The 15,930-nt window shown below is 36.4% G+C and overlaps 1 protein-coding gene across 1 annotated transcript in view; it reads left to right on the top strand.

Annotated features, from left to right (window-relative positions):
- PARD3 (par-3 family cell polarity regulator) overlaps positions 1 to 15,930 on the top strand; it is a gene marked incomplete at both ends in the record, with an annotated part of 424,269 nt that overhangs the window by 40,435 nt on the left and 367,904 nt on the right. Inside the window, one exon of the mRNA XM_079538143.1 lies at positions 4,458 to 4,559. Coding sequence (XP_079394269.1) covers positions 4,458 to 4,559 — 102 coding nt within the window. The remainder of the gene's footprint in view (positions 1 to 4,457; positions 4,560 to 15,930) is intronic.

The raw sequence follows: 15,930 nt of genomic DNA, 5'->3' as shown, positions 1-15,930 counted from the left end.
GCAGACATTTACAAGCATGGCACGCAGGCTCTTGTTCATCCCTGGTCAAATACGTAGCTCATGGTGGTGACTGCATTGAGAAACAGTGTTTTGTAGCTGAGAATTTGCTCTATCAACTAGTGTGATTGTGCTCTTTGTATCTTTTGTAGTTTCCATGGAAATAAATCGGAGGCATTACTTTCAGAGTGACTTTTGTAGATTGCTTTTTCCAATGAAGTTTATGGTACTGTCTTCTATGGCATGGACAAAATATTTCAAAGGACAAGCTTCTTTATTGTAACTTGCAATGTTAAACATATATTTTTGGAAAGGGTACGTTTGCAAAAACTAATACACATTTAGAAATAAGAAGTGTAAGAAATCTGTCTGTGCCATTAGTTAAGAACAAATTATAGTTTCCATTCCTGTTTCTAGATATTGTTTTCCACATGTGGTCCTTGTTTCTACGATGTGGGAACATAACGTTGTTAACTACAGAACACTGAATGATGTTACTTAAACTAATGGTTTTCTCAGTTTTTCCTTTGTGCTTTTTACAAGTCGTGTTATATGGAATAAACAGAATATGAATGACTGCATTTTTACTAGCTTTGCTAAACTGTTCTTGCTTCCACTGTGTGTTAGTGTTCACTTAGCAAATATTTATCTTCCATTATAGAGGACTTTGGAGCAGAAAATGTGGTGCTCATGATTTTAAATTCTAAGTACCTTTATAATCACCGTCAAGTAGAATAGTTAGATGGGTGTGCACAGGAAACAGGAGATCTGACTTGCTTAGACTTGAGCTGAGTGATGCAATATTTAAATGAAGATGCTATAAATCAGGTTTAGCATTACTTATGTCCTTTTATTCGATGAAGTGAACTTGCTAGTTCTTCTACATGCACTAGTGACAAAGACATTTATACACCTTTTATGAAATGTTACACATTGCTAATTTACACATTGATAGAGCAGTGTAGTTATGAGTTTTCTATCAAAGTATGCTTTGATACCTCTACATGCATTGCAAATTTGTAGACCTTTTGTAGGCAATCACGAGAAGGGTGAAAGAGGTTATAAACATGGCTTTATTTTGTTGACAAAATGTGGAAACCTATTGTAATATCCAAACTCAGGTTTTGAAACTGCAGCAAAATTTTCATGTCTGTGATAATGTTTTCTTTAACCAGAAAAATTCTGAAGCATATTTGATGAAAAAAGTCTCTCTATATACACGCACATTAAATTTTGTTTAGCATTTTTTTCATCGTTGCAGAAATTGACATTTTTATCTTCTAGACTTAATGTCCTTTGTACTCTTTATGTTTTGTAACTAGCAGACATTTTCCTTCTCAGTCCTGCAAGCATCTCTTCCCATGTGCTGTAAGCAGACAGCTTCTCTGAGTTACCGTTGGAGCAAGTCCTCTGTTCATTAGACTTCATTTGGGGCTCTGCACAGTCACCAGGAAACAGTGACCCTGAAAGTCCCTGAGGTGTCCTGAAGGACTCTCCTTGGAGCTGTCTGCCTCACAGATGAAGTAACTCTAGTAAACTCTGTTTGGTGCCAATTTCCACATTATGAATCACTAACTGTTTGAAGCCAAAACAGTCATTTTGACTTCTTCAGAAAATGTTTGAGGACTGCATTACTACCTTCACATGGGAAATTCTGAATATCTGTTTAATGACCGCAGTGGAGGAAATACAATTTGACCATGCCATGAATACTGTAAAATCAGTTTAGTAGTGCTTGAATTCAAGTCAGTGCTGCTCTTGGTTCAGTTTCTTTTGCATTTAGCAAATAGACCATATAAGCTCTTTCTTATGCAACGTGTGTTTGTTGTAGACAGAGTATGGACCAGGAATTTCAGTTTGAGCATTTGTGCAGTTTATGTTTCCATCTTGTTTGCGCAGTAATTACATAGAATTAAGCTTGAAAATTTGGGATTGTGTATAGGACTTTATTAATGCAGTAAAATCACTAGTTGTTTTTTTGGGGGGGGGGAGGGGGAGGAGTGAGAGATGGGTAGGGGAGAAGGTGGTGCAGGGGGCATGGCATAACTAATCTTTACAGCACGTGATTTTCTCACTCCTTGCTAGAACTCTTCCCAAGCCTCCCCCTCCAAGTCTTTGATTTATGGGAAAATTTTAATAGAGGAAAAGGGCCTCAAGAGAAGGACTGCTCTGTGAAGTTTGGAGAAGGCTTTAATGAAAAGTTTCATTGTTATTTCATATTTACTTACCAAATCCTGCCAGAGTAAATTCTTGCCAAACTAGTTTTATGTATTTCTTGTCTGGTCTTGCTAACTTACTGTTTTGTATCAGGCCCTCGTCAAACAGGAAAAGCAACCGGAGTAGTTCAGGTAATGGCACAACAAATAGGTAATGCAGAAAAAATGAATCTAAAACTTCTTATGTAATATCGAGAAACTTTTAAAGGAACTAATTAGCAAAAGTGATGCAGCTTTTATCAAAGCTATTTTTAATGCAGATTGAACATGCTGAAATAGCACAATAGTGCTTTAGAAGTGGGCGTTCCTACTATTGATACTGTAATCATGCACGTTTCCTTATGTTTGCCTTGGAGGTGGGAAGTACTTATGGTAGAAAGGAAAAAAAAAAAAAGCAGACAGGAATATTAAAGTTCTATCTTGAGTTTGTGTGTTGTTTGTTTTGATGGATTTTTTGAGCTGGATTAATTAGCAGTGGGAATGTGAATCAAGACCATAAGATGTTTCCTAGCTTGTCAGTTCTTTTGTGCCTTCAAAGCCTGGGCGTTCATAACTGTGTCTCAGGGTTTGGTCGAGGTACCAGAGAGAGGAGTTTTCTGTAATGGGCTAGAGCATGAAGAAAGGTGTCTTTCCTTTTAGTCTTAGAGCAGAATTTACAAAGGCACGTCTTTAGTGCATTTTGCTTGGGAACATGTTCATTAACGGCCTTTGAAGTTTCTTAAGCATCTTGAAGTTCCACTGTATGTGCGATAATGAAAATAATGTAGTATTGTTTTAAATTATTTCTGAATTTTTACTTTACAAAAGTGGATGGTGAGTTTAATTTCAGAAATCTCTTGTCTAATGAATGCTAAATGAAATTATGATATCTGATGGGGATAATTAACAGCTGTATTTTAGTTAATTTCCTCAGGTAGAAATGAGGCAAGTTTCATGGTTATCACATTTCTCCAAAATCGTTCATCTATACAAACGTATCACATACAAAGTTTGAAAATAGACTTCTAGGACATTCCAAACAAAACAAACATCATTTGATGTTCTTCTGTGGAGCACGTTGCCCAAAATTTCATGCAGCTTGTACTCTTGAGATTTAAAAATATGTTTGGATTTAAAGGATTTCTGGTTGGCCCTTTTCTTCTGCTGGTCTGTCCTTTAAGACATGGAATATTGTGACTTCTAGACACTGATACCTGAAAAGAGGTTGATGCTAGTTACTATTTCTAGGAAGTCGGGCACATTTTGCAAGATGTTGCAAGTTTGGAGGTCCTCAAATCAGTTGCTTTCTGCAGTTGTGCCTGTTCTGTGAAAAGCAACAAAGCTCTGCTCCTCTTTTTATGTTTAACGACAGCCCGGGGCATTGGCTTTGTTAAGGGGGAATATTTGAAAAGAAAGAAAAGATTATGTATCATGTTCAGGTTGTATGTTTATAGTACAACTTTTCCCTGTTGGAAAACAAACCTTTTAAGAATAGCAACTTGAGTTCTAGTCAGCAGTCAGGTGATGGAAGAACATGCAGAAGACACTGTGGATGCTGTGTTGTTCTTTCAGTTATGACTTCCTTCTGTACTAAAAGTAATAGTGAAAACTATAAAGCTAGTCTTTCCAATTACTGGTGGGCATACATACATATACACACGTATATAATTAAATCTTAATAAAATGCAAAGTGTTCCTTATACATAACTCAGATATCCTACTACCAACTCAGCAAGCACAGGTTGAAAGGTCTTTCATACAGTTTCATTTCATTTCAATATAGATTTCTATTCATAAGACAAGCTGTTAAACTTTTGCAGCTATTGTATAGAAAAAAGAATCTACAAAATAAGCAAACACACTTTGCAACATTTCTTTTTTTTTCTTTTTCCTTCCCCCCCCCCCCCCCCCCCCCCTACAATTTTGTGCCCATTGACCACTGTCTGAGGTAGTTTATCTAGAGAAGGATGTGTTTTCCTTTCATACAGTGCATAGAATTGGTAACACTGGGAACTTCTTTCTCTTGTGTGCTAGTGTTAGGATTGTGATCATCTTATCACGTGAAACCACATTCATCTAGAATGATTATTTGAAAAGAAATGCTTTGTCTTTATGTTTTAATTTACATTACTTTATAGAATTATGACCTAAATAGAAGTTTTAATGCTGAGCATTTTAGAACGTGATGATCATTGTATTAGATGGGATAAACTTTTTCTGTCCTGTTTCTGATCTCTGTTGTTTTCTTTTCCCCTCTTTGTGCAGGATCCAAACTATTGGATACAAGTACATCGGCTGGAGCATGGGGATGGTGGCATCTTGGATCTGGATGACATTCTCTGTGATGTTGCTGATGACAAAGACCGTGTAAGTACAAACAGCTATGAAAGAAGCTCAGTATGCACAATCAGGCCAGTTATTCTGTGTTTCCAGCACATGTCTGAAACTGCGAGTCAAACAATACAAAGGATTTATTTTTTTAAATTGTTTGCTTAACCAATGTGGGAAGTCTGTTATTGCTATGATTTGTCAGAGAGTACAGGAATTATTTTATTAAAATAATGAGTTTCCCTTCTCTTTGGTTCTGTAAAAGATGAAGTACAGAAATGAGCTGAAGTATCAATAATAATAATAAAAAAATTCAGAGGAACAATAATACAAAAAAATTGAATAGAGAAGTTAAGCTTTGTGTTACCAGTTGAATATATGAAAAATACACTGTTTTCAAGCTGTGGAAGATTTTTCATAAATCTTTTTGGATATTGGATCTACATATTTGGATAATTGCTGGATACACAGAACTTCAGAAAATAATTCTACATTGTTGGCCCCTGTGTGTGCTTTTCCTCCTTTTTAAGTAGAGATTTAGATCACTGTCAACTAAGAGGTTTTTCTTCATTGGTTGATTGATTGAGGTTATAGATATTTTTGTCTTTGAACTACGTGTTCAAAAGGGTAAGGTAAGAAACACTGTGGCAAGCTGTAAAGGCTTATGTAAATACATCTCTTTTCTCTGCAAAGCTGCTCCTGTTTGCTGAAGCTCATGAGAGTGCCTGAGCCTGATCCAAACTTCAGCCTGGAAGTGTGTTTTAGGACCCTGCTCTTGTCACTGGAGAGTTCTTTAATTGCCTCTATTGGAAGTAACACACTCTCTAAATATCCTTGAAAAGAGGCCCAATGATGACTCTTAGGCTAATTTTTCATGAGTTGATACTTTGCCTACAGATATTTCTTGTGACAAAACTTAATTGTCTTGGTTATTTCAACCAGGACTTTATAAAGAAAAAATAGGTGGGGAGTCTTGGGACATGAAGACTCCTTGCTGTCTGAAGTACAGAGTGGTATATAGCAACAGTGCTGAGTTTTCAGGAATTTCTTCAATAAAAATAGTGCCCAGCTAAGATTTCATGAAAAGCTAATTAAAACCTCCCGTTAGTTATCTCATATTCAAGGCCTCAAGTTGTGTGATTAGTTTAACTTTTGCTTATGGGCCTCGAGACTGGTGCAAGCTGCCACTAAATATGCAAATATGTACAAACACACAAATCTCTACACAAGACTTATGAGTTATTTGAATCACACACTTCTTGGCTCCTCATGTGCTTCTTGCTTCAGAAGAAGTTTAAATTCTGGTGACTCGAAGACCTCATTTGTTGGCTGTTATCTCAGCTTGCCACCTTCAAGCAGGGTAATTCCTCCCAGTGAAACTCTGTGGGTGTTTATATGTGTGTGACTAATAGCTGAAAAGCTTTTGACTGCAACTGAAACAAGCAAAGTCATTATTGCAATATTGTTTTTGTGTACAGATGGACAAGATACCAGTAGCTGGTAGTATTTATTTCCAGATTTGCCAAGCTCATTTCCTCTGATTCTGTGAATCTGGCATGTCTCTGCTAGTAGCATCTATCAGTTATTATTATTATTTTTTTAAAGACCTTGTAGCATTGATTAGGAAAGTGCAATATAAACATGTACTGTGCTGTATTGGCTTACATCCTTGAATTAATCATTCTCATTTGACCTTCACACTTAATCTCTTCAAGCATTTCAATCATTAGTCATTGTTTTTCAGTTTCCTATCTTACATTTTACAGCTGACCTTCCTGGTTCCTTGCAGTTTTGAATTGTTAGCTTTACATTTTGTGCTTCCATGTCAAGTGTATCTGTGTTAGCAGGAGCCAGTACAAGTCTCATAACTGCAACATCCAATTAGTAATATTTTATATTTATATATAAAATTTGGCACATCTTGTTTATAAACAGATGATGTGTAGACATGTAAATTATCACTGAAGTCCGTACAATTAGTTATAGTCAAAGTTAAATCATAGAATGGCTTGGGTTGAAAGGGACCCCAAGGATCATCAAGTGCCAACCTCCCTGCTACAGGCAGGGCCACAAACCTCCAGAAAAGAGAAGCTGATAAAGCTTATAAATAGAAGCTTATAATTTTTTTTCTTAATTGGGACAAAAATTTTCAGGATATTTTAAAACTAAACACTTAGTGTTCATTTTCACAAAGAAGGTCTTTATGTTCCTGATGACAAAGTGGTTGTATTGCTTATTATCTGTCGTGTATTTCTGACAGTCAGCTTGCTTTTACAGTTCTTTAGATGTATGCATCATTCCCACAGTGTAAAATACTAGAGTTTCTCTTTTTTATGTCACTTCTATGTCACTATGTGTGACATATGTCTATTCTATGTCACTATCATGATTGTTTGTACAACATCTTGTTAGCAAAATATAGAATATGAAGCAACTAAGTCCTGTCCTGTTGATGAACTTCTTTCATAGTCAACTATATTAGTAAAACTCTTAAGTAATGTGAGGAATATTCCACTGTCTCCATGGAGAAAATTTTCTAACCTATAACAAATACAAAGGTCCTTTGAGACAGCAGCTGTTCTGAATGGAATAAGAGAAGTATCTTTGTGACAGTGTCCTTCCATTAACATGCAGCATGATAGAATGACTATGTAGCCTTTTCTGTCCCTGTGTGTTGGTGTTCTTTAGTCCTTTAGTAGAACAGAACAGATGGGTATGGGTTGACCAGTTGCTCTCTGGGATTATTTGCAGTGTGCAGTCTTGTTTTCCTCTTAAAAAAGGGAGAAAAACGTGAAAAAACCTGCATGGAAAAATTGATTTTGCTATGCTGCTTGTTCCTTTCTGAACAGCTTTTCTTAAGTCTTTTAACATCATTGAGAAAGTGCACAATGCCTTCTAACTTAGCTGGCATGCGACTTCGTCGTTTGTATTACACAGTGTCACTACACATGAACTTGGTTAATTGAGTTATTTGTAGGAACAGTATTAAAACAAAAATTAATAAGTACTCGGGTAGTTTTTTCATGGCAACTGTTTTTATAATTGAAGTGAAAACGTTGAGTTTTTTGTTGTGGAAGATTGTTTCCAAAGGAAATACACCAGAGAAAAATTACCCCTCTCTCTCTAACGTTCTATGTATACAAATGGGTAGTCTTTTGTTTGTTTGGTTGGTTGGTTTTGGTTTTGTTTTTTTGCTATTTTTGAAAATTATTTGTCTTGAAGAACAGGAATCTCTTTGTAACTTCTGGTATTCATGTGTGAACAAAAGGAGAAATAATTTCCTTCAGCTTGCTGCTATTGAACTTTGTAACCTATTTCAATCATTTAAAAAAAAAATTCTTGTTCACTTAGCTATCAGAACAATATTTTTAAATTAGATTAGCAAGCTGTTTTACTTGGATTTCTGTTACTTGTAAAAGTAGCCCTTTATTTAAAGGCTTTCAGAAAAACATATGTCAACTTGTCAGGTTTCCAGCTTGATGATAACAAACTCGATGACCTCAGTTTTCTGTAGGTAGGCATTCCCAGAAGAAAAAAAAAGAAAAAAAAACACTCAGCAAAAACCAGCTGTATTTAACTATGTTTTTTCCTGGCTGACCACAGCCCATACACACTTCAGTGGTCCTCGTACTTTGGGTGTAATATGGAAGTACTTAGGCTCTTGTTTGTCCATGGAAAAAAATATTCAATGAATTCCTGTATAACCTCCTATTTCAAAAATGTGTGTATGAATATTGCTTATTCTCAACTGAATTCTCACTCAAAAAGTCACTTATGTTTTGGACAATTATAAAAAAAAATACATGTGCAATTATGTGTAATCCTTTCCTTCCTAGTGATGCTCAGACTGTTGGTCAGTGAAAAGCTGTAGAGATCACACTGTCTCTATTTGGTGTAGCTCCAATATTTCTGAGAAATTAAAGGCTTTCCTTCCCAAGAAAGCAATGAGTATTTGTTATAAACAGGCACTGGCTTTGTTATACAGCTGGACAAATAGAGCTCATAGGATGTGAAGTTGCTGACGATTATTGATCAGTTCATTTACCCTAACAGGTTAGGTTTTTGTTAGCTTATGATTAGCAACCTGTAGCTGTAGAAGCTTTGGCATCTCATGATTTCACTCATCGCTGTACCAATAAATTCAGTGCTCCAGTTCTCAAAAATAACCACTGCTAATTTGCTGTGTTTTGGTGTATACACTTACAATCTGAGCAATTGTCTCTAAACTAAAAAGTGGACTTTCTCTGCTGGGTTTATTTTTTTCAAATATTTGGTCAAGTGTGTACCCCACATAATTTATATTTATGCCCCACTGAATGCAGATGTACCAAATGGAGAAATATTGTTTGACAGTGTCTGGTGTGAACTGTCATGCTAACTACAGTGTTTGTGTGCACGCTGGCAGTATCCAGTTCAGTGTAAGATGAGATGATGTTGGTGTTTAGTGCTGGTTTAGAGTATTTTGAACCACCTAGAAAGACAGTGAAGAAAAAGAAAGTGCTGTACTGAGTGAAACTCTGTTGGTGAAACTGAGATGGACATTCATTTAATGTGAACATTCACTCATTAAATATTAACGTGAGTCTAAAAAATCTGTTTTGAGGTAAAGTTCATAAATGTTCACAAACTACAGCTAGCTTTAAGTAATCAAGCTGCAGCTGAAAATGTTGAGATCACTTGAGTTGATTTGCATCCCCTTCTGGAGACCTACAAAGACACTTTTAGTACTGTAATGAATTTAATACTTGCTTGTTTCTAGCATGATGGGAGAGATTCTGAGCTATTTCTTCACAAAGTATGAAGGCATATTAGGAACTTTTCCCAGCATTGTGGAAAGGAAATGAACTTTTGGTTTTTGTATTAAACATACGGTCAATTGTAAATAATCCTGTTGTTTTGTTTACTTCCTCTTGGAAAGCACTGTTGAGTTAGAGAAGCATGTGATACACAAATGTGGCTTTGGAAAGTATGACTGTATTTTTTTGTAACAAATGTTAACTTGAAACCAACAGAAAAATAGCTCTATTTTGAGTGTTATGATCTTGAGGCTAAAGGCTAGCTTGGGTCTGGAGAGCTGTGATTACAATTACAAAGGCTGCTCCTTATTTTGTTCTGTCACTTTTTTTTGGGAGAGTTATGCAAAATCTGGGTTTTATAGTGAATTCTGCATACAGCAGTGGCAATACAACGCTTGTAGAAAGAAGGAGATTCTGGTAACCTTGTGTCTGTTTTCCTTTAAAATGTTAAAGAGCTTTAGAACATGATGAAAGTTGCACAGATAAACTTCTGTTATCTTTGGATCTCCATCAGCAGCTAATCAGGATACTCAAAGTGGTGCTGTTTGTTCTAAATTTGGGTCTCTCTGCTTCGGTTAAGCAAAGTTACAGCTGCATTTACATTTGCGTTTTCTTTGACTTTGCAACTTCAGAATTTAACTCCAAGAGCCTAAACAGAGAAGAACAACAATTTTTTGTTATACTTCTGATGTTTTCTGCTACTAACAGATTAAAACCCTGGAGTGAACGGAAGGACATCTGGATCTAGTGCAGCAAATTGGATAGCAGAACCTGCAAGTGCCAAAGTATTACTCAGTGTGCCCTTTTCTTTCCTTTCTCTCCAAAACTTTTCCATAGAACTAATATTTAACTGCTGCCTTGTCTCTCTTTGCCACTCTCATTTTGTTCTGTGGCTTCCTTCTCTGTATCCCAGGAAAGCAGAATGACCTTGAAACAATTTGTTGTTACTCGTAAGTGACTTGGCAAAACACATTTTGAGCATAAGGCATTCTTTTCTTGCAACAGCTTAAAATAACCACTTGTGCTGCTGAGCTTGGGAAAGTATTGGTATTGGGAAAGAAACCTTTCATACAACATATTCATGATTCTCTTCTGCAATAGAGCTCAAAAACTTTAGTTTAACAATGAGCTTTTGATGTCACCCAGTATTCTGCAGCATGTTTTTATTTTTGAGTAAATTTTAAGAGGATTGACAATATACTTTTAACTGAGGTTCTGACAAATGAAAAACAGAATGTCTCTGTTTTAACTGGATTTTCTTGCTTTAGCACTGTTGACTCATTATTGCCAGGGTGTCCTCGTGATTTTTATGTTCATCTTGCTGGTGGAGTTAAATCAAAGAGGTAGTCAAAGTCCTGAAGACAGTCTTTATTCCTAGCAGCTTTTTAATGAAGACATACTTGGAAATGAGTTACTCCAAATACAATTAGTGTCTCTCAAAGAATTGAATTAAGATGATTATAATATTTCTAATTAATTTTTACCTTTTTACAATGTTTGTAGATGTGACTAAATCTTGTGGAAGTGAGGAAACACTGAATATATAAGATTTAATAGGGTAAAATAAGGCATCCAGTAGCTTGCCCTTGTGCCTCTCCCTGATGCTGTCACCCCCTCCTGCTGCTCACCTCTTTCAGGCTCTGGCACTCTTTGGACCCCATCTCTCAGTTTGTTTGCCAGAATATCAGAGGACTCTGCGTGAGAACTAATGTGGTTTTTATTTATTGAACTGAATAAGCAAGGTTAGCAATACCTGTGGTATTTACTATCAACTCAGTTATGGATTCAGTTAAAATGCAATGAAGTAAAATGGATTTTAATGGATTTCTAAAATTAATTTGTGCTTTAGTCAGCCTTTACAGCTTTTTTTCTTTTTTTTTTCTTTTTTTTTTTTTTTCCAAATAAGCCTGGTTAGAATAATTAATGAGAGTAGATACATGCAAAAGGCTGTCAGGCTTTTCTTGACCTGAACTTTTATTTTACATGAGAATATCTGTGATTTTTAGCAGATAGTGCAGATAGTAAAAAAGTTTTGGAGAGATGTAATTGTCATAGCTTGAAGCATGCATCCTGCTGTACTAGCTGTTAATTGTTCACTCTTCAGAAAGATGATGCTGGTAAATTATGGGGAGTGGTAATTTAAATAGGGCTTCAGTTTTCTTTACACTTCACCATTTCCTCACACTGCGGTTTTCACCGATGGTCTCGCAGTGGCTGATATTGGTAGCACTGAATGTCATTATGTGTCTGTGGATGATGACTGCTACAGTATTTTAAACCCATCACAATTAAGAGACACGTTGTACAAAGACCATTTAATAATGGATTTTTTTTCTGTCTTGTAATACTTACAAAATTCACTAGTTAGATGGAATTGTAGATAATAGGAAGAAATGTTTTATAATTCTTCCCTGTTTAATTCTCCACAGAAATCTGCAGTGAATCTAGAATTAGGCCATCATGGCTAAGGCATGATATGCTGCTATCTTTTCATTAATTTTAGCAGTATCACTTTGTCCTAGAAGTGTATTATTCATCCTGCAACAAAAGAAAAACTTGCAGCAAGGACTGGTTGTGGGAATTCATTAACACTGCCCTCTTATGCACATCGTCAGGTTTTAAAAGAAACACTGCTAGAGCTTTACAAATATTTCTGAATAGAAATGATGAGACTTGTACGCTAGAGGACTGACCCATATTAAAGCTTAATTATAGTAATGGATAATTCTGCAGGTCTAAATTATTCATGGCTGCTTAGTATGCAAAGTAGTGCCATGAATAAATTAAGTAAAAGTTTCTGGAAGAGACCCTGGACAGTGTCATAAGTTTGTCAAAACACAACTTTCTTTTTAGTCTTCTAACAGAGATTTAAATCTGATACAACACTATCAGGTTTGCAAACACATTCCCATATGCGCAACATTGCACTTTGGAGATGTTTTGCCTAATCAAAATCAATAGCAGGGAGTCTTGGGCTTCTACACCCTTGTAGTGTTCCTTGACTAATACCTTATGCAAGGAAAACATTCCTACCTAAACACAGGCCTGCTACAAAAGTTGCAATCTCAGCTGCCTGATAAGATTCCCACACTGTCACTAGGTTGAAAATTCATTAACATTTCCCTCTCATCCACTGGTTCCATTAGGGGATGTAACTTCATAGTTATTTCCCTGTAAGGACAGCAGGATTCCTATATAGGCCTGGACTTCATTTTCCAGCAGGCTTAGTAGATAAAGGGTCTCCTAAGTTTATGGAATGAATAGCCTTTCTGGCAAAGGGAACATTTGAATAGGGCTCATAATGAATGCGGCAGCTAAGTCATGCTAAAGGTTCTTTCAGCAGGTGCTTTGGATAAGAAAATAACACCACATTTTGGGGGAACCTTCTCAGCCTGACTTCTCACGTACCTTGTTAGCAGTAGCCTAGAAAGGAAGGAGTTAAGAAGATGCTTTGAACCCAAAGTCTTCTGCTTCATCCCCACACCCTGTTGGTGTACTTCCACACCCTCCTGCTCTGCAGGGAACTACCTTCCGTTCACCTTTAGCGTGCTCAGCAGGATAGTCACTATGTTTTTCAGATTAGCATCACTGCTGAAGCCTGTTTGAGTTTATACAGCAAGAAGGAGTTCTGCCTGCTCCTCAGTGACACACAGCGTTGCAGGACCATCGCCTTTCTTCATCTGTACAACCTGCTGGAAAACTGAAATTGCTGAACTGAAAGTGGGCTCTGCTCCCTGTAGGTCACTTTGCTTCCTATAGGATTGAAGACTGTTCCCTGTAAGTTTTATGGAAGCTTGATCATACTGAGGATTTGCCTTTTTGGGACACTGTTTGCTTGAATTAACCAAGTTTTGGTGGTTAAAATGGCAGACATACCGAAGAGGAAAATTACAAAGAAGTCATCATCTTTTTCATATGACCGTCGGAGAGATTCAGTTAAAGTTAGGAGACAATCCAAGTCCCTTAGCTTTAAGTCAGCATCGTTGGACGCTCAAAAAAGGCAGACAAAGAAAAAGCAGGTTTGTATTTGTATTTTCCTTTACAAATATCTTCCCAAATTCCTAGATTGTAAAGCTTGATGTGTTCATACGAAGCGGAAAATAATCTCTGCTGATTTGCAATCTGTGTGTGGGTATGTGTGTGTACGTATACAAGCTTGTGGGCAGGTAAAGCTGTGGTGGGGTTTTTTGCTGTTTGCTTTTCAGTTTTTGCCACAGTGTTTCTTGCAAGCTATTGAAATGTAGTGTGATTTTTTTTTTTTTTTTTTGGTAAGAAAAGTCTGCATTCCCTTTGCTTTTAAGATTTCTGTTTTGTTGCTGGCAGTTGCTTCTGTAGTCCCACACACTGTGAGCTTCTAGTAGTGTTTTGTCATGCTGAAACTTTTAAAACAATTATTCAGGTTACAGCTGTTTCACTGCTCTTCATTACTATTTATTTATTCTTTTTTAAAGTTGAAATGTACCAGACTGAGAGCTTTAGGGAGTGAAATATTTTACTTATTCCAGAACAGGTAGTGCGAGTCAGCGGCAGCACCTGTTCTGGTGGGACCAGTTCCTAGGGTTAGAGGGCAGCTTAATGCCTTGGCATTATTGCACTTCAATAGTAAAAGACTCATACACAGGTCTTTATCTTTTATAGTTGGAATATAATTAAATGAAATTTCTCCAAAGAGCAAATGTACCATGTGCTGTAGTAAATGCAACAAAAACAAGTGAGTCAGTCCTTGAAATGTCTTTGTATACTGATCTCCAATTTAGTCTAATATGAAAGGAGCTCGTGATCATGGACTTCATAGCCATCTCACTGAATTTACGTGCACAGAGTGCCTTTTTGAAAGGTTTAAAGTAACTTCCAGGGGAATTTTTTAATTAACTGCAGAACATGGAAGCTTTTAATAGTTTGCAGTTAGCGCTTCCACAAATGCTTTGAAATAAACTACATTGTCATTAGCAGTAAGAGTGAATTTCTCATAGCTGACCGCTAGCTCTGCTCCTAAATCTGAGGGCAGTATGCCCAGCCAGACTGTTAGCAAGCCCAGTGTAAGCTTTGGTATTAGGTGAAAAAGACAATGGGTTTAGTGTATTTGGGTTCATATTTGTTTTATTACTGTTTCTGTTCTTGAAAAGCTTAGAATGTCCCTTTAAACTGCAAAAATATTGACTATTAGAGTATTAAGATATCCCAGCTTTAGTGTGTTTCTGTAATGTCAGTTACAGTCACAGGTGAAGCGCTTTTGTCTGAATGAAAGTTTTAAACTGAGGAAATATTTGCAAAAATGAGGAATGCCTTCAAAAGGGCACCAAGCTCAAATTCTGTTTTGCTTTACTATCAGATGTAATTTGAAAAGTAAAACTCTTGTTCTGAGTTCTGCAGAGGTATGTGAGCATTCAAGTTCATTGGAAATTGAAAGTTTGCTGAAATTAATTTAATAAGTTTGTTTGTAAGTGCAGATTACTGTATCTTAATTTTCTCAGACCTTAAGGTTTTTGCAGCCTCTCAGTTTTTGGATGACTGCCATGGTTGCTGTCTGACCTCTAGTGGCTAATGGGAAATGTACTCGATGACTGAATTCAAGCTGGTGCTTGAAAAAGTCCCTAGCAGGTATACTTGTTGCTTTCATTATTTGATGCTCTCTATTCTGTTATTATTGGGAAAAAGAAAAAAAAAAAGAATAAGTGTCATCTGGTTTCAGTTAATCTTCAAGGGTGTCACTTCAAGAAAAAATAATTTCTAAAACCGTTGCTCACAAGGATGTGGTTCTGAAGGGCAGTGCTGGTAGATATGGAATATTTAAAACTCTGCTTTGTGAAAAGGTAGCAGACTTTGCTGCTGATCCACATAAAACCTCTTATATTGTCCTTTTCTGGTGGAACAAGATTTTGCTTCTGCCTGTAAAGACAGGCAAGCTAAAATGCATTTTCTAAAACATTCTGAAGTATTGATATTCTCCTCAGTCCATTAAAATCATAATGCGGCAAAAACATTTTTTGCTTCCTCTGTCTTTGTATTGCTGATCTCCCTTTTTTGCAGAATTTGGTTGTTTTTTTTTTTCCCCCTCCTTTTTGTGGTGATAAAAGTTCTATTTTGATCTTCTTACAGAACATCAAGGCTCTTAAATCTTTGATAAAATATTAATGAGAATTGGAGAACACTTTGTAAAGACGTTTGTCACAGTTTCTGAATTGCAACGATGATGCAACTGCATTCAAAGCTAATTGCTGCACTGTCCTTTTTGTTGTTGTTTTGTTAGCTTAACTAATTTATTATAAGTTGAAGTTCTTAATTTGTTCAAAATAGACGGTTTTAGATATCCCATCTAAGGTAAAAAAGAACCATCAAGATCATCCTATGAAGTTACTGATTAATGCGATTACTCTTTATTTCCAGTGATTTCTTTCACCATTCCAAATACCTGAAGGCTGTGTTGCAACTCTCAGCTATGAAGCTGCCTTTAAATCGGTCACATTTTGCATTTTCTGTTCAAATTAGCATTTATTAATTAGTGAAAACTTTTCATGTCCTGTTTCAGTGCAGTTTATGGCAGACACTGAGACACCCCTACTCTTTCCAATAGGAGGGCATTTCTATGCCCTTGCCACTTCAGGATTTCTGTG

Source organism: Tetrao urogallus, assembly GCF_951394365.1.
Source record: "Tetrao urogallus genome assembly, chromosome: 7".
Taxonomy (NCBI): Eukaryota; Metazoa; Chordata; class Aves; order Galliformes; family Phasianidae; genus Tetrao; species Tetrao urogallus.
This window is presented reverse-complemented; position numbering and strand designations above follow the sequence as displayed.